We start from the raw sequence: 17,843 nt of genomic DNA on the forward strand, positions 1-17,843 counted from the left end.
AAATCGGTGGTATCTTGAGCCAATGGTATCTGCAGCAGTATGAATGATTTTGGTCACTTGTTTTCTTCTTAGGCGGATACGTTTGTTAACATTTAATGCACTAAATGGGTGGCATGGAGGGAGCATCATGTTGCATTTTTTAGTCGCTGTTCTCATTTTCAGTGCAAGGTACAAGGCTAGCTGGCTATGTATATATTAGTAGAGCCTGCAGGTCAAGCAAATATTAATATAAGCTCCTATGTTATGCGGTGTCACATGGTTATGAAACTTGTTTTGCTGATATCAAACACAACCACCGTGCACAATCTTCTCAGTCTGACAAACACAAATATCAATACAAAAAAAAAGGGGTCGGGCTCTCCGTTTTATCTTAATTGGTCAGAGGTTATAATTGATATGTGTTGAATTAGGCTTTTTTGTCATGGTGGTGTTTGCTTGACTCAATTGTATATTATGTGGAAGATTCAGGACTGCCTCCTGTTAGGCTAGACACAAGGACATGGGCAGATAGAATTTGCCTATGTTCTATTTCGTTGCATTAGAACATCTGGACGTGAGTTTTCAGAATGTAATTGCATGCTCCTAAGAGTCTAAGAGACTAAGACAACGAATATGGACGTAGATATATGTTTATACTACTGTGACTGCTGTGTGTGAAGGTCGTATCAGACACAAATAGACAACAACCCGGTTCTATTTAAATTTTAAAAATAAAAATATATTTTGAGAATAACTAATTGTTTCGGTGATGAAAAGAAATAAGGAGAAAGTTATATATTTTAAAAAATATATTATTTACATAAATAAAAACAAGAAAAAATTGAGAAATCTTTTTCTTCTTTTTATTTATTTAGACAAACAGAAAAAAAATAAAAAGAAGTTAATAAATTGTATATCAATACTCTTCTTTTTATCCTTATAAATGTTTTTTTTATTTACTGTAAAAAACAATAATCCTCAACTCCCTATAAAAGAAAATCATTTATGTTATCCTCGATTTTTATTTTACCGTTTTTTTTCATAATTTTTGTTTAACTGCAAATAAACATAATATTGTTTATATTTTTTTACAAAAATATTTTTTTATTTAACTATAAAAACATATACCATTACCAATGATCTTAATTATGAAAAGGTCAAAAGACTCAAAACTAGAAATTTTTTTATATTTAGTTTACTAACATCAATCAATAAATCTACAATTATAAATAAATACAAGATTATTTATAAAAAAACAAAGTCAAGGCCACCCGCCCCAATGTGTTCAAAAGGCATGTTGGACCTGTTTAAACCTGTTTTAAAAGTGAATCAACTCAACTTAATCCAGTTTGTATAGAGAATTAAACAAGTCAATCCAATGGCTTTGAACTCATTTTACTAGCCCAACATTAACGATGATGCGTTCTGCATTCACTCCAATCCAAGAGAGATATATTGTACAATGTAATAAATACACGCAAAAAAATACTAACATCCAAGTCGAAAGAAATTTCACCGGTATAACAACAACTTATAATAAATACTTATTTTTATCTATCAGAATTTCAACATGATATTAAGATTTAAATTTAATATATTGGGTTTGCCAAACTGGGTATACCCCGTCAAAGTCGGGACGGGTTTGAGTATTATCTGCAGATACGGATATATTTGTCATTCCTACCTATAACCAATATATTAAAAATCTACATGTAGTCTCTATTGATATTTAGTTTGATAAGTAAAATCGTTAGTTAAACTTGACATCACTAAATTTTAACTAACCCAATAACATATTATAGGCTTCCTGTCCAATAATTTTAGGGGTACGTACCATCCTCTCTCTACTATATATATTTTAGTATTTTAGGGGTAAAATACTAAAATAATTGTTAAAATAAAATCAAAATTTCACATTGTTAAAATAAGAGAATAAATGAGTTTATAAACATACATTTACACACACACAAAATCTTCTATAAGAGAACTTCAATCTAAAATAGATAATACCATATCGGTATAGAGTAATTCATTGTTAGGAAAATCCTATTGAAGAATGGAGATACTCTTAGGATATATTATAAAGCAATCTTGTTTCTGCGTGATGGACTGGTGGTGACAACGCTCAGCAAATTGAATTAGTCCAGTGCTTTGAACTGAGGCGACTAGCTATGTAGAATGGGCTTCGAGCCCAATCTTAAACAAATTGCAAGAATATTTTAATTTAATTCTAGTTTTATATTTGACGTGCCATACCAAAGAGGAATGGAATAAATTGCTCAATAACAATGCTATCTTTGTACTCAGTAGCAGTGGTTTAGAATAATTAAGTGACGGCAATGAAACAGAGGAATGAGAAGTTTGCTAATCAAAATACACATGGTAAATTGATAATTGAAACAATTCACAGCCGGACCGAGAAATGAGATAACTATATTCTTGGATTTCACGTGAAGGCATAAGTTGAAAGAAAATGGAGAAGCTAAACCAACTAGGGATTGATTCTTTGGTTAAAGCTAGAAAAAGCTCTTTGTTCTTTTCCCCATGTAAGCCACATAAGAAGCAATATATAAGTGTCAGCGAGTTGCCATTGCTTGTCATTGGTAAGAAAAGTTACAAATGGAAGCTGTAGTCAAATTCCCAACCAGAGCTTCATGCCATTGTCAGGTGATAAATTCCAACAACGCAAAGAGGCTCGCCATCAGGTTCCCACCCAGCAGAACAAAATGCAACTTGCACTCAGACAAGATGGATTTACAACGACACAGGATCAAGAAGAATGTCCTAAACAAATCATGGGAAAGACACAGAATTTTAGCCATGGCATCAAAAGGTGACTCAGAATCTTGGCAAGATTCTCTCTCTCCAACACAGATTGTAGATCAGTACTACAGATGCATCAATGACAAAGACTTGCGACATCTGGATGAGTACATATCTGAAGATGCTTGCTTTGATGACTATGCCTTCACCAAACCATTCCATGGAAAAGAGGTTTGTTTCTTATCCATACTTTTTATCCAATATAAGACATGGTTGATTGCATGGAGTAAATAGTTACAGTACGTGGTCTAAAATTAACATTGCAGGAAGTAATGCGTTTCTTAGGACAACTTACTCAATGCATGGGCCGGAATGTGAAATTCAAAGTGAAACATATATACGAGGGAGAAGATTTAACTGCTGCAGTAAACTGGCACTTGGGTCATATTCCTTTCCTACATTCATTAATCTTCTCGTTTTTAACAATTGATTAAGGGCATGATTACAATCTTTGCGTGGTTTGGCAGAATGGAAAAAGAAACAAATCCCATTCACCAGAGGTTGCACCTTCTTCAAGTTATCAAATGAAGGACAGAACATGATCATTTGGTACGTAGAAAAACGGTTAAATTATCACTAGTCCTCTATTTGTGTAAAACATATGCTCACGATAAGTGTATATTAATTCAGGAGAGCTGAGGTATTGATTGAATCACCTATCAAGCCAGGAAGCGTAGTTTTGGTAAGTCCGAAAACGATTTGACTCTTCGAACTTCTAAGTATTTAGATTATTATGATTGAAAGCATCTTCCTTAATGCACAACCATCTCATATAACCAACCCTATGGTACTTTTGTTTCTTTTTGGGAAATTCAGACCCTATTGAAAAACGTGACTTCAATATTTGACGACTATCCAAGTGTTACCGAGTGTAAGTCATTGTTCCTAGATTTTACATTCCCTCTTAATCATCCCAAAATTTCCATTAACATATATACATGTGCGTGTTCCTACAGGGTTCTTAAAAAGTCCTCAAGCAATACTAACATGGATATTGAGAATTTACAATATATTCGTAGCCCCTTGGCTTAATCCACTACTAGATGGCTACATAAAGCTATGGAGTTTCTTTGTTCGATTACTTAACTCTGCAATCACACTTGGGATTTTTATTTCAAAGATTTTCATCAAGTAGGGATCACACTACTTAACATGGCATTTCACCGATAAATCACGTCACTTGGCATCTTCATCCTTGCCCCTGTTCCACCATGTATCCAACAACGACAGAGCAACCAAAGGTCCTATAACCGGTGGAAGTGTTGGGGGCCTGCTAAAGGCCACTATTGGGTCTGTCATCTCTTTAGTAGCTACCCTCGTTTCGCCAACTTCATTCTTCTCCTGTTTCTTAGGCGTTGAAGTCACCAATAAGCCTGTTTCAAGTGTAAAATATTATTTGATTAAGAAATTTTCTCATATTTGCAAGTTCCCCCAATCTAACAAGCAACAATATGCATAAAAGAATGGATGAAATTCAAGAATAAAAAAATAAGCCAACGCATTCTATACAATCTTTACACAGTACCCCGTGATCCATTCATCGAGTACATTTGTCTGAACCTGCATTTTGCAGACAGCAATCCCAGTGCAACAGCTCCACGCATGTATTCTTATTCTCTAGCTACTGTGCCGACCCTGCAATGATTGAAGAAAACACGCTTTATACTTATGAAAGTTTCCATGGTGAGAATAAATAAATCTGAACAACTTAAACATAGGAAAAGCATAATTCAATCCATATAGTTAACAACTTGGACACATCCACACATTGATTTTTGCAACAAGTATGATCACATAACAAATTGATGCTAACAGCATAATCCAATCCATATAGCTATCAAATATACAATAATACGCTATGCAGTAACTCATTTTGATAAAGGTTCTACAATTTAACTTAGTCTGCAAAGAAGAGAAACGAAAATAATTTAATGAATATTAATTATTAAATGAAAAGGCACAGATGCAACTTGTACATGTCACAAGCAAGGTATGGATTATGATGCATTGCAGAAGGAACTAAAGAAATAAATGAGAAGGCGTGGCAGAATCGGAACACTTGTATTGCATCTAAAGTAGTATGATGAAAAGAAACGAGAAACTTACAGAAACGTTAAATCTGAATATATGAGTACAAACTAGAAACAGAGGTGAGTTGAAGGCTTGAAGCAAGGAGATGGATGTGAAGACTAGTAAGCGCCAATGGAAAATAGATAGTTCCGGAACTTTCCCAACACTATTTTATAACGCCACGTACAATTTGTCTTATAGATCAATTTTTATTTTTTATTTTTTATATATATAGAATTTGGACCACTATCCGGGTAACAACATATATGGGCTCGGTAAGCAACCATTCTACGGCCTATTATATTGGCCCGTTTGTTTAAATTTTCAAAAAAATCTTTTTTTTAATAAAATAAAAAATTACTATTTTAATATGTTTGACTAAATTGCTTATTTGAATATAAAAAAATTCCATTTTTTAACAAGTAATTCTATCTGAAAATTAATTTTTAAAAATATTTTTAATAATTATTTTTTAAAATTTAAACGAATTATTTTATTAATACTTTTTTTTAAGTAACCACGATGGGAAATATTCAGTCATAAGGAGTCACTAATATCTAACGTAATTTTCTTTTTGTTACGATAGCTAAACAAAAAGCAAAATAGCAAAATAGAAAACAACTAAAAGAAATGGAAAGGCTTAATGCTACTTTTAGTTACCTGTATTATATTATTTTACGAATTTTATACTTACTTTTTATATTTTATCATTTAAATTTTAAATTTTTTTTTACATTTTATCACCTATTAATTGATTAATATGATATATTGATGTTTAGCCACTGATATAAATTAAAGATGTATATATAAATGAAGAATAATGATATAGTTAATGTATCATATTAATAATCAATGTAATTAATATCAACATCAAATAATCAATTAATAATGATAGAAATATGAAAAAATTTGAAACTTAAGCAGTAAAATTTGTAAAATCAATGATAAAACTACAATTAAGTCAATCAAAAAATTGTCTTCATTTTGTAGTTAATTTGAATTACAATTTTTTTTAAGAAGTTATCCTTTCGATTCTAATTAAAATAATTATAATATAAATTATATTTTGATGGTAATCAAATTAGTTATGGTAAAAATTACCTTATCAAAACTAATTAAATTAATTTTGATATAAAAATAATTTTTTTATAGTAATTGAATTAAGATAAAAGCTACTTTCTTTTTTTTTGACAGGAGATACAAGCTACTTTAACAATACAAGTTACTTTTTATAAAAGAATTAAATTAATTGACACAAATTATTTTTTTACAATACACATGTTTCTTGACAAGTTGGAGGAGGGTGGTATTTTAGGCCTTTAATGGATCGTGTTGTGATTGTTCTTCCCACTTTATTTATTTATTTTCTTCTGAAAGCTTCAATCTATTTCTTTTTTCAAAGCTTCAACTTGTTAATTTAAGGGAAAGAAACATGCGAATTTCTATTGGCCATACTAAATAACAATTTATATTTCTTACCTTTTAACAAATGCTCTTTTTTTTTTTTTTAAACGAAAATACGTCACGTTGGACACCCCTCACACGTGTGTAATTTTATTTTACTTCTGGTATTTGAGATTTGGGTGACTTAAGTTGCGATGGATCCAGGGGCCTACAAGATCCCTGCCAACCGAACCGTGTCGATTATGTTGTCACCTTTTTCAGAGGGTCCATATTCAAGTGACAAGTTGAACAAAACCCTATCAATGACATCATTTCACTCTTTATTTCTGCTTCACAACCACCCATTATTTCCAAAAAAAATTTAATTCAGAATCCATTTATAAAAATAATTTTCACCTTTCTAAATTCTTTTTTAGGAATATATAAAAATAATTTCTTAAAAATATTTTATTTATTGGTAATTACAAAAGGCAGTTATGAACTTATGATTATATGTTTTTAGAAATCACTCAAAAGACAATATATTTTTTATATTCTGAATTTCATCAAACATTTAAACAAACGCAAAGATTTTTAAAAAATTATTTATTTAGAAGATATTTTTAGGAAAAAGTTAAAAAAATTAACTATAATCCTCCATTTAATCAATGCTCAACCACCTAAATTTTATTTTCTAGGCTCAAAAGCACATGATTATGTCTCAACAAATGGCATTTTTCTTGTACATTTTGAATCGATGAATAACAATTTCGTACGATAATTTCCCAAAATGGAGCAACTATGTTGCATTGCATGATCATCAATTTCTTTAGCAATGATTTAAAATTTAGAACGGTGATTGAATAGGTTAAGACATTAATTTAAAATTTAATTGTAATTCAAATATAGTAAAAAAAATATAAATATTAATAATATAATATCGTAATGTTATAAAAAATATATATAAAAAAATACATTTAACATTTTTAAATATTTAAGGTACAAATAAAGCTTAATATCAAATATGTAATTATATTTATTTTTAAGTTTCAACAATATTTAAATACATAAGCAAGTTTATATTAAAATAAAAAAGAAAATAACAATTTATTTTTAGAAAAATCAAAATAATGTTGTATTAAACATTAATTATAGCAACAAAAAAAACATAAATCAGCCTGATCTGAACCATTCTTATTGTTTTTTATTATTATATATTTTGATCAATTCCTTAAAAAAAATCAATTTTATGGTTTATTTGGATTAAATACTAATCGATTTACTATTATTTTTTAACAAATCGGTCAAATCCAACTTTTAAATATCTTTAGATATATAATATGCTATGTTATTTAAAGAGGATTATTCATATTGTATGCGTTGATGATTTAATAAAGTTATTTATTATTTTGAATAGTAAATATTTTATATTAATATTATATATATGTTTATACAAATAAATTCTTTAAATAACATCAAAATAAATATTTAATATTAAAATAAAAAATATTTTGTTGTCTTTTAACATTTGAAGAACATAAAATTAAAAAATATTTAATAGATTAAATTAATGTGAAGTACGGAATATCTGAAGAACTACAATATTACATTAGTGTAAAAGAATGTAAACTCTACTTTGCGAAACTTTTATATATATTAGTTTAAATTTATATACTCTTACAAAAAGATTACTTTTTAATATGTATTATGTAATGTTCTAAATTCTTATTATATAAATAATGCTTAGTAAAATTATTAATTTGAATAAAACATCGTATGACTTTAATCTCATATAAATAAAATTAAAATTGGCGGTTTGTAGGAAAAAAAATTTCTTTCATTAGAAAATATTTAAACTATACATTTTAAACTTTAATTAAAGAAAATATTGATTTATAACAATCTTTATTCTATTGATCATTATTATTAAAATATTTGAATTTTCTATCTTCTCTCTCGTTAAAATTCATTGTTTTAAATGATGACTTATTTGACATGAAGATTTGCTTGAAGGACATGTCCATGAGTAAACCACCTCGACTTTTCCTTAGTGAAATAAGGTAAAAAATAAAAAATAAAAAAATTAGGGCATGTGGGTCAAGATATAAATGAAATCTTGCGTAATATTTGACCCTTAACCTACTGCTGGTCCGCTAGTATCACGAAGCTTCAACTTAACAACTTAATATGGTTTAATGGTAATACAGTAATAATATAAAATAATTTTACAATATCATTTAATTATAATTCATATAAATGATAAATTTGTTAAATTTTATAATAATTATCTTAAAAATAATATAAATTATAATTTTTGGTTGATTAATTATATAAAAAAAATTACACTGACATTACATCTCTTTTAAACTCATTTAACATCATTTTATTTTATCTTTTAACTATTGACAATTTATTAGTTTGTTTGGTAAATTGTGTATCAAAAATAAGACTAAACATTTAATTTGGTTCTTGAAAGATGATAGAGATGGTTGATAGGTCTTGAAAGTTTTTTGTGATATTTGGATACTTAAATTTTAACTTTGTTATGCAAATTAGTCATTTCGTTATGCTCAGTTGCTAACTTTGTTAGTTTCATGATCAGTCAACAGTTAATTATCACGTTGACATGTATTATTCATTCCGGTTGATTATTTTCTCTCTTAATCATCTAATATAGAGCATAATACAAGGTTTTGATACTTTTCAATCAATAATAGATACTTTTTTAATGTTTAAATATTTTGGTCATGGGTGTTCTAGTTAAAATAAAAGATTGTTGTTGAGTTTTATGAGATTCCCTATAGTGAAGTTTTTTTGTTAAATTTTTTTTGTCTATTCTTTGTTTGATGTGTTTTGACCATTTATAATTTTTTTGTCAATTCTAATATGGTATAGTTACATAATATGCACCATAATGTTAAGCAATAGTGTGTTTGTAAAACTTTTAATAAAAGCATAACCACAAAAAAATTGAAGCAAAAGTTACTTGTCAGTTGCCAAAATAAAAGAAGAAATTAAGGATGACTTAGATAGAAAAATTTAATTACAGGAAAGCTTACAAAATCTAACAACAACTTTCAATTTTAATTAGATCACCGACCTATGCTTAAAATATTTAAATATGATAAAGTATATGTTACTGATTAAAAAAATATCAAAGCCTTACATTATGATTCATATTAGGTGATTAGGAAAGAGAATAGGTATCAATATGACACTTAATTTATTGTTGATTGTTAAAAAAACTAACAAAGTTAGTAACTGCGTATAATAAAGGAACTAACTTGTTGGAATTCCTCCCTTAATTGATAAAATACTTCATGAAGAGTCATATCTCATAAGTCATGAAATTAAGAGTCATTTCATTCCCATAAATAACGAGACTTGTGAAGTAGTAATATAGTAGAGTCTAATCCATTATAGAATCTTCTTTGATAGAAAGAGAAAAGTAGAATGAGAAAGTTATTGTATCCCTCTTTGTGAGAAAGAGAGAGTTGCTTCCATCGCACCTAGTGAGAATTGAAAGAGAGCCATTTGAGAGGGGTGAAATTAATTTTTTTAGTGATCTTCTTGAAAAAAAATGAGACTATTTATAATCCTACTTAATTTCATAGTAAATATCTTTTTATTGGATTAAGTCTCATGATTTTTTCTTACTCACATTAAGAATGTTTTCCATGTAAAATTTTTAATATTATTCTTCTACTTTTTATTCTTATGTTCATTTTTGCATAGTGTCTATTTTGCGTTCATGAATGTGGGATTAAATTTCTTTATTCCCAACACTTATATAAGGAAGTTAAAATTTATATAAGAACATAACTATCACAAAAAATCTTTTAAAAACCTATTAATTACCACTATCATTTTTCAAGATCAAGTTGAATATTTACTCTCATAAATACATAATTACACAAAATTGACTTAATTAACTCCATGAAGAAAGCTATATATGCCGCCAAAAACCTTTGATGATGGTAACTCTGCCGCGGGCTTAGATGATTAATTTATCGTTATAAATACGAGAATATCATCAACATGAAGACCAATTCTAATTAAAATAAAAGAATATAAAGAAATTCAAGTTTAATATATATATATATATATATATATATATTAAAAATATTAACAAAATTTCATTGATTTTTGCCTTATTTAATGATCTCATTCCTAAAATACCTTATTTAACTTATATAAATGAGAGTATTTTTATTGAAACAAATTAATATAAAATTGAAGTCTTTCATCAATTAGTGTGAAAAAAAGTTAAGAATGAAGTTTATTTTTAAATAATAAAATTAATTATTATTCTTAATTAGGGCGAATTAATTCTTTGAATTATATTTGAGACAAAAAGAATACGTATAAAAAGAGTTGAACATTTCACATTTGAAATGTTTGCAGTTGAAAATATAGTCAAACTAAAATATCATAGTTTTTCATATGATATGTGAAAGAAAAATGCTACTGAGGATAAGCTTTAGAAGCATTCATGGGAAGAATTTTTTTATTTAATTAAAAGTGTGTTTCACAAGTATTTTGTGTTATTTTCTTACTTGTTTTTTGACTAATTGAAAAAATTTATCATATTAACAGTTTTTGATACATATATTTATATTGATAGCACACTACACCAAAACTAGTTTTTTGTGGCAATTAACTTATTATTTAGCGGCCATATAAATGGCCATAATTTTTTTACCAGCATTTAATTAATGGCTGGTGTATCCAGTGTCGCTAATACTATTACCGGCATTTATATAAAATGCCGGTAAAGATCTACTAAATTGTCGGAAAAACTTATTTTTTTAGTGACAATTCTAGTAGCCATTTTAAAGGCTATTAAAAGTTATTTTTTTCAATTGTCTCCTTTACTTTAAATAATTTATTCCTATAATTTCATTTTCTAAATTCATAACTTATATACTTTTTTATCTCTACTCGATATGAGATTTGTAAGATGAGAGTTGTCTTTTATTTATATATTTTTTAATTTATTTTTTAATTATGTTATCTTTTAAGCGATGTGAGATTTATAAGGTCAAAGTTGGTCTCTAATTGTTTTATAGCACTATTGAAGTTGGTAACAATGAGTGATTTGATACCAATTTAGAATAGTGAATTAGGAGTCAACCCTATAAAATGAACCTGTAAGGTGATAGTTATTACTCACTTATATACTATTTAATTATCTTATCTCTAATCAATGTGGGACTTAAGTTTTTTCTAAATAATTGTCGCTAATAGTAAACTTTAGTATAATATAAATATATTTTTAGTGGCTATTATATATTAGCCATTAATATTTTTACATATGGTGGCAATTAAATTATTGCCATTAAATAATTGTCATTAAAGTTAAATTTTGTTGTAGTGTAGCTAGCTAGCATTTTGTGAAACGGTATTTTAAGTAGATTTTGGCTTCAAGTTTCTTATTTTTTATACTTTTTACTCTTTTTAGTCGTTTTTTATATTAATTTTTTAATATTTTTATATTACATAGTATATTTCAACTATTTTATTATTTATTTATTTTATTTAAACGTTATTTCAAGATATTGATAAAGAATTAATTAATATGATAAATTTTAATACGTAATGGTATTCAAAAGTATGCAATATTAATTAACACAGTGAAATTATAAACTTAAGTGCATATTATTTTATAATTGATTGAAAATATTTGAATATATAATATAAGATTGAAGGATAATACGGAAAATAAATAATTAAAATTAATTGTATTTAAAATACTTTATCTTTAAATAAAAATATAAGAGCTCAAAATTAATTAAAAAACTAAAATTATTTATTTGACAGTATAAAAACTATAATTATAGTCATCCAAAAATATATTTTTTTATTTATAAAATAAAAAGTAATTTGTCTATTGTGTTATTTTAAATATTGGTATTTTCTACAAAAAAATAAATATGTTTCAACTGAGTGAGATTATATTACACAACAAACGAATATATATATATATATATATGAGAGAGAGAGAGAGAGAATTTTAGCTTAAAACTAAACAGAAACAATTTGACGTTAGTTAATCTATAAATTCAAATGCGCCACTCTGAATGCATTAAACTTGATTTTCTGTAGGGTATCACTCTATATATATATAAGTATGCACTTGGATTAGTATGATGAGTCTATGAGCTAGCTATAGCTTGGTTACATATGTACAATTAGACGGATTAATTTAGCTGAAATCTCCTTGATAAAGTCAAGTATTCACAACTTTAGAGCTGCAGGTTACATTATACTGATCAAGTATTTACAACTTTTATCTGGGTACATTAATTTCCATGAAGTTTAATTTAAGATAAGATGTTTATATTTTATTTATTATTATTTAAAAAAAGTTTGTATTTTCTTTATAATTTTAGTCATTATATAATGGGATATAATATACTAGTATATATTCAACAACTTCATTAATAACTAACTTACATTAATATATATATATATATATATTCATCTTTAATGGAGTTTTCTTTTTTCAATTAAATAAACGACACCTAATAGAAATTTATATAAAATTATAAAGATATAGTAAATGATTAAGTTGTAGGAAAATGTTACTTAATAACTAATATTATAACCGAGAAATTTTCAGATAATAATTGGTGCAATATCTATATTAATTTATTCAAAAATACATGATGATAAATGGAATTAAATTATATTTTATTAAAGTTTAATTTCCTACGTTGTGAGATTGCTTGTCCCTGATTCTTCATAAAATCATCTGAGCTGACTACGGGTTCGAATGTGCTGTATTTATTGCTGGATAATTTTCTTATAAGCACTCATATAAAAAATGAAATAAATTAATTTCTTGATAATTGGAATTAGTTTAAAGATAGATTAAAAATTAAATTTAGAAAAACTAAAGTATTAAATTTTTTCTCAAAATTAACTTAAATATATAAGTTAATTTTAACTTAAAGGTAAATTTATCTACACAAATTCTTAAATAAAAATAAATAATTGTCCCTATTTGGAACACTTTCGGCTAAACTCTACAGGGGTGTCTTTTCTTTCCCTTTCCCATGTAAGAAAAAGCATATTTCATGTATATAAATGATTAAAGCAGCCATGAAATTGCTACCTTTCCTATGAATTATAGTCAACAGGGGAGAAAACCAATTTAATCCAAGTGTGTTTGGCTAATATTACTTGAAGGTCCACATTATTTCTAAACCCACTAACCCATATATTGAAAGGGAAATAATGCAAACTACATAAGCAATAAAGGGCGATTAGGTGCAGTGCATTGTCATATCATCTGCAGTCTGCACGTATTAATAAAGTATTTGCATACTTTGCTTACAAAAGCAGCGGGTATATATATATCTAGGGTTAATGTTATGAGCTTGGAATTGCAATTAGTAGCATAGATCTTGAAGAGAATCGCGTGCAGGCAGCATGAGTAGAGGTGAAAGATCTGGTGGTGGACAAAGCTCCTTGGGCTACCTATTTGGGTCCGAAGAGAAGCCAAATCAGCCTCTTCCCACCACAACAGTTTCTTCATTACCACCCTATGGTATTGACATCGACATCGCCATGCCCCATAACGTTGTTGCTGCTTCTAACACCCAACTTGTTGCCTCAAACAACGGATCTCAAGGCCTGCACTCTGGAAACATTGTAACCGTAAGCCTCTGGGACTATCTATGTCTCATATTGATTTAGGACGTTTCGAAAACACTTTTATCAGGGGAGAAAAATATGAAATAAAATATATTTTTTTAATTAATTTATGTATAAATTAATTTTTAGAAATTATCTCCTATTAACTTTTCTAAAATCTTATTTTTAATTAAAGTATAGACTAGTTTTAGTTTATAGAGAAGTTTATTTTAATTTTCTTTCTTATTTTTGCATTTTTAAAGTGTTTCTGGATAAACTTATTTAAACAGACTTTTAATTATGATTGATATTCACGAGATTAATTTTTTCAACTTTGCTGATGTTTACCTTAGTTAATTTTGTTAAAACATTATATTTAATTTTCTCTATGTATTGAATATGTTTCAGAATCGTCCTTCAACAAAAGTAAAATCGGTACCTGGTGGACATTCTTCGCTTGGATACTTGTTTGGAGATAAGTGATGTTTCTTTCTCCGACATTGATTGATAGTGGTGCATGCTTCTGACAAGGAGAATTGATACTTATGTAGCCATGTATGTGTGGTGTGGGGTTTGAGTGAATATATCACTTATAGTTTGATTTTAGATTCAAAAAAGAAACCCAAAAAACAATCAAATAAAGAATTAAGTTTTCTATTTCTTGGATTAGCGAGGATCAAGTTAAATCTAAAGACCAAATTAAATACAAGTGTATAATGTGCGTCAGATGAGTGTAAAATAAACCAGTGTGTGCTTTCTCTAGTAGTTTTAGTCAGTTTGAATTGAATGTTGAGTGTGTTATTGTTATTTTGTTTTGGTAAATGTGTTATTGTTATTTTATTTGTACTTCAAACAAATAACAGAAGTTATATAGTTTAATTTTATTTCAGTTTTATGTTAATTGGCTCATTTTCTAACATATCGCGTATATTTAATATCAGTTGACACGGAACTTTTTTAATTAAGAAAGCATTACATTAAATTATAAAAGCTAGCTAGAGAATCATCCTTTCTCATAGCTTTCTGATTGAATAACCTACTGATTTTAATTCCATATGTGTAGTTTTATATGTTTTAATTATGATGATCAGTTTGGTTCTAATATGTTGGTTCTAATTAAAAAACATAGTTTGTTCTTGTTCTTAATGCAATTACTAATCTTCAAGTCCAAGAATTAGAAGATGCACAGAAGCTTAGAATTCAATTACGAGCTTAACACTGTACTGTAGGTGTGGGTGTTTCCTTTTTGTTCAGGTTTTCTCCCGTATCATTTATTTCAGAAAGAAAAATAGTATACTGGCAACAACTCTGACACACAGTTTCTCTTTCCCTCGTGATCATGTGTTCTATGTTTACTTACTGCATAAAAAGTTTGTTTTCCATTTGCTTAACCCTTCCTTGTGATAAACGTTTATTTCATTTTTGGTGGATTCATAACTTTTGTTCATTTTTATGGTATAGTGTAAGAATTGGTGTAGAAAATAAATAATAAGAAAATGATTGTATATGTATACTTTTTCTTCTTTTTAATAGTATACGGTATATATATACGATTTTTTATTAACACTTATGGCCATAAATACAAAATATACTGTTCTTCATAAGTCTGATCTCGTTTGGTTGAATTAAACGAGGAAACAGTATATACGTGGATGCTTTTGTTTGTTTCTCGGAAGTACCCACGTACTTCAGCTATAGCTAGCTTTCCATGTATAAAGATGTTTATTTCTCTTTTGTTTGTTTTCTTTCTCCTTTTAATTTCACTCTTGCAATAGGGAGAGAGTGTCAAGTATAAGCTTACCTCATATTCTAAATAATAATGAGCTAATTGTCGTGAATTTGGTTCAATTATCTTATCTTTCTCAATGAATTAGAAGCAAGAGAAAAAAAGAAAAAAGAAAAAGAGAATCTAATGTAAAAATTATACGCACTTATCCTTTTACATTTAATCCTACCAAGATTAAAATGTATTTTTTTTTATTTAGTATCAAAATGTGAGTAATAATTTTTGAACATTTGACTTTTCCAAACACTTGATAAACGTGTGAAATTATATGAATATAAAGTTATTTTGTGATAACAAAATCAACAATAGGAAGATATAGATTATAAAATTTCTATCATGTATTAATAGTCATGTTCCATCCCTTCACTATAAATAACACTTTTCATGCTTTATTTTTATCATCCTAAAATTGTAATTCTTCATTTAAGAGAGTTAGAAGTTAGAATAAGTGAATGTATTTTTCTTTATAAGAGAGTGTACTATTGTTGTCTCCTTATATTTAAATAGATGTTGTAATTTTTCTTTGACTTAATGAAAATATTTATTTGATTTTACTTATAATTTTTTCCTTATCAGTTGAGGATTTTTTACATAAAAATATTGTGTTAATTCTTATTTTTTTCATCTCTTATTTTAACTAAAAGTTATTATTTTGTTACTGTGATATAAAAAAAAATCCTCATTATTTTTCTTTATTTGTATCTTCTTACCATATATATATATGTATGTCACTTGAGTGTGTCGTCTAAGCAATATTTTTTAGATGTTTAATGGATAGTGGGACAGTTTATGCTCCCAAACTTGTTCCTGAAAATGCCAAACGTGATTTTATGATTTCATAATATATCGATTCTCATTCATAAATATTCACAACGCGCGCGCGCGCAATTTTTTTTTATCAAAACTTTTGCTCTACTAATCTTTCATCAAATTGTGGTGATCGAACATGAGAATAAAACTTGAAAGAGGAAAATGATGGGTGTGCTTACGTACATGGGCTAGAATCTGCCAGTTTATCAGCTATTAATAAACTGTTTGGGGCAAAGAGAAAGGGGCTAGCTGGCTTCATATGTGATTGTTTAACAGCAAATTAATTGAGTCATATAATTAATATATAATTGGGCACAAGCACTGGCAAACTTTATGTCATGTGGCTTGGAGTTCAAATAAAACGAAATATTAAGCAAAGAATGAGCCAAGCTTTGAGGAAAAAGATAAAAGAAGGCAAGATTGCACGTGCTCTAGTCTGCATCATGTCATATATTGTGATAGATGCTAGACATTATGATATGAACTTAATTAGAGGGATGGATTCATTTTACGGATCTATCTAGGTTGGAAAACTCATAATTAAGAAATTAAAAGAAAAAAATATGGATTGAGGTAAGAAATGGAAAAATAACGCCACAATCCCTAAAGATTGATAAGTTGAGGAAGATTCGTCACTTTGAATTAGGAAATTTAAGGATAAGAATCAAAAGTAGTTCCTAAGAACCTAACACTTAATATCCACTTAATATCTCACTAATTTCCCACTAACACTTAATATCCACTAGAATTGACTCCTTACCAGCTCACTAACCCGTTAAATTCCAGCCTAAAACACTAAATGTTGGTCTAGGTAACTTGGAAAGTCATCTGACTTATTTAATAAAATTAATAAAACGAAAATTACATTAAAAAATAAGATAATGGACTTATTTAATTATTCAGCTCCAAACTACTTAAATTTCAGCCCATTAATCTTTCTTCTTTATCATATGATTTTGGGCTTCTTAGTCTTCAATTTTACCCTGCTGGATTCACATCATACCCTCCTTCTTTGAGAAGATTCGTCCCGAATCTTAAGACTTTATTTATTTCCTAATTTATTTAATTCACTAACTACTGCCAGAATGCAAATGCTTCCTCCTGGGTCGAAGACATCTCGCTTGTATCCATCTCTAGCTTCACCTGTTGGTAAGTTATTAATCATCAACGAAACAAATATAACCTCTTCAAACTCATAACCACAAACGTACTCAATGAATAGGAATTGAATTCCATTCAAGTGACAACTTTGGAAAATAGTAACTTCAAACAACAAATCAACTCCATTTTCCAGGTGCAAGGTCTCTTGAATTTTATTTTGAAAGGTGGACTGAATGTATAAAGGTGCATTAGG

At 27.8% G+C, this 17,843-nt stretch overlaps 2 protein-coding genes across 2 annotated transcripts; both read left to right on the forward strand.

The window, feature by feature from the left end:
- The first annotated feature begins 2,590 nt into the window (after window positions 1-2,590).
- Window positions 2,591-4,227, forward strand: LOC109801402 (Nuclear transport factor 2 (NTF2) family protein). The gene is made up of 6 exons (XM_020362458.3): window positions 2,591-2,973; window positions 3,069-3,183; window positions 3,270-3,351; window positions 3,433-3,484; window positions 3,619-3,673; window positions 3,759-4,227. The coding sequence occupies exons 1-6, from the start codon at window positions 2,599-2,601 to the stop codon at window positions 3,935-3,937; spliced, it is 858 nt and encodes a 285-aa protein (XP_020218047.2). The 5' UTR covers window positions 2,591-2,598; the 3' UTR covers window positions 3,938-4,227.
- A 9,177-nt stretch (window positions 4,228-13,404) lies between these two features.
- SP1L5 (SPIRAL1-like5) lies at window positions 13,405-14,794 on the forward strand. Its single transcript, XM_020362488.3, has 2 exons — window positions 13,405-13,917; window positions 14,302-14,794. Exons 1-2 carry the CDS (start codon window positions 13,690-13,692, stop codon window positions 14,374-14,376), a joined length of 303 nt encoding a protein of 100 aa, XP_020218077.1. The 5' UTR covers window positions 13,405-13,689; the 3' UTR covers window positions 14,377-14,794.
- Window positions 14,795-17,843: the final 3,049 nt, after the last annotated feature.

This window comes from Cajanus cajan, chromosome 11 (genome assembly GCF_000230855.2).
Source record: "Cajanus cajan strain Asha chromosome 11, NIPB_CcT2T_4, whole genome shotgun sequence".
NCBI classification, from domain to species: domain Eukaryota; kingdom Viridiplantae; phylum Streptophyta; class Magnoliopsida; order Fabales; family Fabaceae; genus Cajanus; species Cajanus cajan.

What these genes read in the sequence shown, in the direction of transcription:
- LOC109801402 (XM_020362458.3), top strand. Translation starts at nt 2,599, where the DNA reads ATGGAAGCTGTAGTCAAATTCCCAACCAGAGCTTCATGCCATTGTCAG. An exon ending in GGACAGAACATGATCATTTG is followed by an intron (nt 3,352 to 3,432) that starts GTACGTAGAAAA and finishes ATATTAATTCAG; the next exon opens with GAGAGCTGAGGTATTGATTG. An exon ending in CTATCCAAGTGTTACCGAGT is followed by an intron (nt 3,674 to 3,758) that starts GTAAGTCATTGT and finishes GTGTTCCTACAG; the next exon opens with GGTTCTTAAAAAGTCCTCAA.
- SP1L5 (XM_020362488.3), top strand. Translation starts at nt 13,690, where the DNA reads ATGAGTAGAGGTGAAAGATCTGGTGGTGGACAAAGCTCCTTGGGCTAC. An exon ending in ACTCTGGAAACATTGTAACC is followed by an intron (nt 13,918 to 14,301) that starts GTAAGCCTCTGG and finishes AATATGTTTCAG; the next exon opens with AATCGTCCTTCAACAAAAGT.